General features: G+C 36.1%; 2 protein-coding genes across 2 annotated transcripts in view; one reads left to right on the top strand and one right to left on the bottom strand.

Moving 5' to 3' along the window:
- Positions 1-785: 785 nt before the first annotated feature.
- On the bottom strand, positions 786-1,179 carry LOC107754381 (tubulin polyglutamylase ttll6-like; the record flags this gene model as incomplete). The annotated part of the gene is made up of 2 exons (XM_016570797.1): positions 1,028-1,179; positions 786-930 (listed from the first exon to the last, which is right to left on the bottom strand). Coding segments are annotated over exons 1-2 (291 nt in total), but the record flags the coding sequence as incomplete, so codon positions are not given.
- Positions 1,180-1,445: 266 nt separating this feature from the next.
- The window catches only part of LOC107754380 (sorting nexin-24-like), an 18,487-nt gene continuing 13,725 nt past the window's right edge, over positions 1,446-6,207 (top strand). Inside the window, exons 1-2 of the mRNA XM_016570795.1 lie at positions 1,446-1,485; positions 1,659-1,738. Coding sequence (XP_016426281.1) covers positions 1,446-1,485; positions 1,659-1,738 — 120 coding nt within the window. The remainder of the gene's footprint in view (positions 1,486-1,658; positions 1,739-6,207) is intronic.

Here is a 6,207-nt window from a genome sequence, read left to right as displayed (position 1 = left end):
GTGGTTTATTTATACATTTATTTATATGTATTTTTTATATGGTTTATTTATACATTTATTTATATGTGTTAATATCGTCTGTGGAAGGCGTAGGACCATAAATTGTTCGACCAATCAGGTCCGAATGGGGAAATTTTCATTGGAAAGAGCATCCCTGATAGCTCACGTCACGGAGACGTCTATTTGACATCTGCATACATCTGCAAGACGTATTTTTTAGAGCGTTGTTCATCTGCAATATACACTGTAAAAAAAAATCCGTAAAATTTACGGTAAAAAATACGGTAGCAACATTTTAGGTTTTACGGTTTTAACTTAAATTTACAGTTAAATGCCGTAATTTCATTAACTGATATAATGTTAATATACTACGGTTATTCACTGTAAATTATACGGTATTTTTCACTTCCAAAAACGGTATACTACCGTAAAATTTATGTCCAATACAGTTTTTCACCGTATATAGTAGGGGAATTTACCGTTAACCATTTAACAGGTTGTAGCATTTTTACAGTCTTTTACCGTTAAATTCACGGTCATTTTTGTTTAGGACGTTTCCTATCAGATTTCAAATAGACGTTTAGAAGATGTCTTTAAGATGTCTATGATTTAGAATGTATGTAAAACTGACATCTTAAAGACGTCTATCAGATGTTTGTACACAGCAGATGCGTTCCAGATGAAGCGATCTTTATCAGACATCTTGCAGACATAGGTGTGCTATCTGGATGCAAACAATTATTATAAGCGCATATATAAATGCAACATTAAAGAGAATGACTCACTGAATTTGGGTTTTGGTGCTGGGGCTGAATTCTTCTTGGTTTTGCTCTTTCTCCTGCAGATTCACCTTGAAGATCCTGCTTACGTGATCCCTTCTTTTCCCGTTCTTTCTGCTCCTGCTTCAGACGCAACTCCTGGAGCTGCTGCCTACAGATACACACATTTTGAATAAATTTTTTTCTTCTGCTGTTGTTTGAAATTAGCTTGATGTATCTCTGCAAAACATCAAGCAGTATGTGCACACCTGGCACACTCCTCCCTGGCTTTGGAGGCTGCAGTCTCCTGGAAGAGAGAGCTGCTGTGTTGAAAATACTTTTCATATTTCTCCCCTCCTTCCCGAGGGAAGATCCGCCGGAATCCACCCATGTGTTTTGCTTCATATTTCTCCATCTGCACCACACTAGCAGCCTGTGACTGACGAAGCTCCTCATTCCTTGTGATGCGAAACACACATGGAAGTTTATGTAAGATGTATGTTAGTGCACAGTCATTATAGAAATAGTAAGGAAGCCCATTTCTGCCATGAAAATCAGTTTATATCCCTTTTTTTTTTTTTTTTTTGCTCTCTGGCAGTTGGTTTACCTGTATTAGCAATGTTTTTCATTGTAATTTTTTTATTCAATGCTATTTAATTAATTAATAAATTAACATGCTATTCGTTAATGTTCGATAAGATCTTAATCTTCAAAATCGTGTCGTTCTGTATGAATGGCTTTATTTCTCTCAGCTGTGTGTGTGTGTGTGTGTGTTTGGAGGAGGAGCTCTGGAGATGCACGCCGGATTGTTTCCTCAGTCAGTCAGCAGTGATCATTCAGAATCGGAACACACGAAGTTGATCTTCAGTTCGGTCTGTGATCTGTGCGGTTGTGTTTGAGATGTTGGATCATCAGTGTGTGTCTCCGGTCATCGAGGTCTTTATTCCGTCTCTCATGAGGGAAGTGGAAAGTTGCGCAAAGTAAGTCATACAGAAACTCTGTGGTTTATATCTGTGGTTCCCCAAGAGTGATATATTATAGAGCGCGAACGTGCGTTTGACGTTTTGCACGTGCTTTTGTAGTTGTCAGTTATTTTGAAAGTTAAGAATAATGTAGTAGTCGGCCTTTGAGGCTTCACTTACATAAATGTACCATGGTAACCACAGGTGCAACCAAAATACCATACAGTTATTACTGTAAAACTATAGTAAATTAATGAGATATCAGTGTATTTCTGTCGTTATTTCTATAATGTTGTTTCACTTTTCAACTATTGTGACTACATTGGAGGAAAATATGGTTACCATGGTAAATTTTTGCAAAGTTCCTTGTATTTTAGATTATATACTCATGTATGAGTTCTAAGAAGATCCACTGTCAACATTCTGTGACGTCATGTTGCCTAGAAACCGAAAATAGAAAATGATTGCTAAATTGAAATTTATTTGTCCTTATAATATATATTTTATTTTAAATAAATGCATAGCAAAAGTTAGAAAATGTATTCATTTAGCAGACAACACATCAAACATGTTGTTGGCAACATTATTTTTTGTACTACTATTGCAACCTTGGTTGTAACAATGCAGAAATGTTATATGCAAGAGAGCTGTAGCAACCTTGTTGCGCTACATTTAGATGACCTTCCAACTAGGGATGGCTAATTTATTGTGCACTTATATTTTCAGCATGTTGTCACAACGTTATTTAGACGGTTTGTTTGCATTTGTCAATGTCCTGTTTACTAGGAAGCAACAAATGAGAACAATACAAGCATAAGTGATTTCAGAGTACTAGAACAACAGACAAATGACTATTTAAATGCAATAAAATCGAAGGTAACAAGTTAGTTAAGTGCTTCCCTTTAGGGCTGCAACAACTAATCGATAAAATCGATTATTATCGATTACGAACATCATCGACAACGATTCTCATTATCGATTAATCGGGTCTGCCCACAGTGCACGTCCAACGGAGTTTGCATACTTGGTTTTTAAAAAAACTTTTTCCAAAAGGTACATCTGGAAAAAGGGGGGGTCGTCTTATATTCGGGCCAATACGATAATTGCAATTTTATATCTCGCAGTTGAAATCTCTCAATTCTGAACTTTTCCTCAGATTTGTGAGTTTATATCTCTCAATTGTGGGTTTGCAGAATTCAGAATTCTGAGTTTACATCTCGCAGTTCTAACTTTTTTTCTCAGAATTGTGAGTTTATATTTTGCAGCTGTGAGTTTGCATCTCGCAATTCTGACTTTTTCTCAAATTTTACGAGTTCATATCTTGCAATTGCAAGTTAACGTCTCACAATTCAGACTTTTTTTCTCAGAATTTTGCATGTGCATGCAGTCAGGCCAGGTGTCTAAAAGTTTGGGGGAAAAAATATAGAATTTGGAAATGTAAACTCAGAATTCTGAGAAAAAAGTGAGAATTATAAAATGTAAACTTTAGAATTCCGAGAAAAAAAAAGTCAGAATTGCGAGATGTAAACTCAGAATTCAGAGAAAAAAGTCTGAATCGTGAGTTCTAAACTCGCAACTTGTGAGGAAAAATAGTCCGAATTGTGAGATAAAAAGTGGTGGAAAATAAGCCTCCATAGATAAATAGTAGAACCAGTGTGTTGCATGGAGTCTGAGCCAGTTCTCTAGGACCGTCCAGCTGCAACCAAAACCGACCCAGCCAAGAGTGAAGGAAAGAGAGTCACTGTGCTTTCAAAACACTTAAAAGATGTTTTGTGTGTCGTCTAGATCAGTGGTTCCCAACCCTGGTCCTTGAGGCACCCCAACACTGCACATTTTGCATATTTCCTTTCTCTGATACACCAATTTCAGGTCTTGGAGTCTCTACTAATGAGCTGATGGCCTGAATCAGGTGTGTTCATTTAAGGAGACATGCAAAACGTGCAGTGTTGGGGTGCCTCCAGGACCAGGGTTGGGAACCACTGGTCTAGATAACACGATGCAGTTTTGGTTCATTTATCAGATCAGATGGAGCTAAATCAACTGACCGAACTAGAATGTGTGCATTTTCCTCACATTGTTCCCAACAGCGTGTGTTTCTGTATGATTTGACCAGTTTATGATCAGAAATGGATAACATGGAGCTGTATGAGGAGTTTTTGTGCTCTGAATGAGAGGGTTTATGGGGGGCAGTTGTCTGTGTGTGATGCTAAAAGTAGAACAGCTAAATCACAACCACACGGCAACATGCTGATGTCAGTCAAAGCTGTAATGGCAAACGCACACTCGTACCTGTCAGACTGAGCAGGCCATGAAAACATCTCTGGACACTGAGAGCCGTAGAACTTCAGAAGAATGGAGGTCGGAGGTCACAGTTGAGAGAGATGAATTTTACTGTACTGGAGATGAATAGAGAAAGAGTGCTCTTCATTTTAACGGAAATATCCGGCCCTGAACATCAGCAACAATGAGAGCTCTATAAGATCGAGAGAGGGAGAAACTGGGTTTAAATCGAGTCCTTGTGACCCCGATAAACACGACACAATCTGGTGCCCAAAAGAGACATGTGTCTTCATTGTTAACCAGGAATGCTGCCCCCCCCCGCCTGCACTAACTCACTGTACCCATAAAGCTTGTGTAGAATTCACTGATTTAAAGGGAGAGTGCAACTAAAAATGAAAATTCTCATTGAATTTACTCACCCTCATATTGTTCCAAACCTGCATTATGTGAATCTTTCACCTATAATAATTTTTTTTAAAGTATGATTTTAGTATACATTTTAGTCATTTTGCAGACGCTTTTATCCAAAGCGAGTATAAGTAGTATATATGGATTTTAATGTATTTATTTATTAAAATGTATTTGTGTATATATATTTTTTACATTTATTTATACACTTATAATAAATTTATTTAAAAATAAATTTATATTTATATAAATTAAATTGTATATATATATTTATACATTTATATATTGACTATGTTCAAGAGCCTATTTCACTGTATGGAAAAGAGCTTTAATATTTTAGTATATAATAGATTTAATTTATTAATTTAATTAATATTTTATTTATTTATTGTAAATAATATTTATTTATTAATTTATAATTTTATAATATAAATAAATTTATATAAATTACATTTTATATATTTATTTGTGATCGACAACCCATCCACTTTCATTGAATGGAAAAGAGCAATGTGAACAGTGCGTCTAACATCATCTTTTGTGTTTAATGAAAGAAAGAACATCATATAGATTTGGAATGACATGAGGGTAAGTAGATGATTTATGAATATCATTTTTGGGTGAACGGTCCCTTTAAATTCTTGAATAGCTTTTGAATTCTTCAAATTTTTTTTTTTTGTACATAACACCGCATTGATAGTTCCCATTACCGTGTTGAGCATGCTTGAGCACTAACTTGTCAAAACATGCTTGAGACACAATAATTTTGATTTCCCTCTCCCTCTCCCTCAGCCTCTGATTTAGTGAGAAAAATGTGAGGCACTGAGAAGCGAAAGATTGCGCTCAGAGTGGGAAATGCTTGAGGAACTGAATGTTTTGTGTTCTTTTGTTATGGGTGGAAAATGGGAAACTGCTAATTCTCAGATCTGCTCACAAATGTGCCCTAAACCCCCCACGCACACACACACACCAAGGTTACACTGGCAATAGAGTACTAACTCACTGCATACTGTGTAGTATACACTCAATTCGGCATACTATGTTTTAAAAATAGTATTCAAAGTTGTTGTTACATGACCTCATGTCAAAAGTAGTTATTTTTATACTTGTATAGGTGTTTCACATTTTTAACATCTCTCATGGCAGTCTGGTCAAATTATAAGTCAAGTAAATAAATTAATGCAAGGCATTGTGAGAGACAGTATTCACCTACATAATGCACAGTTACACATCTATCTTTCTCTCTCTCTCTCTCTCTATATATATATATATAAAATACTATACATACTATAACATTATGATTTTTCATTCCCTATAACTTCTGATTTTATACAGCTCGGTGACTGACATGAAGTAAAAACACTGTTGTTCTGTCAGGATCTCCAGAGATGGAGGGTTTAGATACATCACGTTGACATTTCTTTGTGTTGTGGACAGTAAAGTCCCATGAGTCTTTATAAAGAGCCACTCAATGCTGCAGGGTGTGATCTTACCTGAAGAACCGCCACACCTGTGCTGATTTAACCTGTGTAAACTCACATGACCTATATTAAGACTAAACTTTTGTGTGGGTTTGATGAGGTCATTCACTATGAATAGTGTTTGGTTTTTCTAAATGATTTTTTATGGAAAGCAAAATTTGAGTTTGATTACTAATAACTGCTGTTTTAACCTGCCATAACCACATTAGAGCTCTAGATGCAAAACTAGGTCAGAGATCCGGGCAATGACTTTAAAACGTGCACCGGCGCCTCCTGCTGGCGAATAATGTCATCACTGATCTATAATAAGAGAATATA

This window comes from Sinocyclocheilus rhinocerous, unplaced genomic scaffold (assembly GCF_001515625.1).
Source record: "Sinocyclocheilus rhinocerous isolate Xijiao unplaced genomic scaffold, SAMN03320098_v1.1 scaffold561, whole genome shotgun sequence".
In the NCBI taxonomy this organism is placed as follows: Eukaryota; Metazoa; Chordata; class Actinopteri; order Cypriniformes; family Cyprinidae; genus Sinocyclocheilus; species Sinocyclocheilus rhinocerous.
The sequence above is the reverse complement of the archived record's forward strand: the minus strand, read 5'-3'. Positions and strand labels throughout refer to the sequence as shown.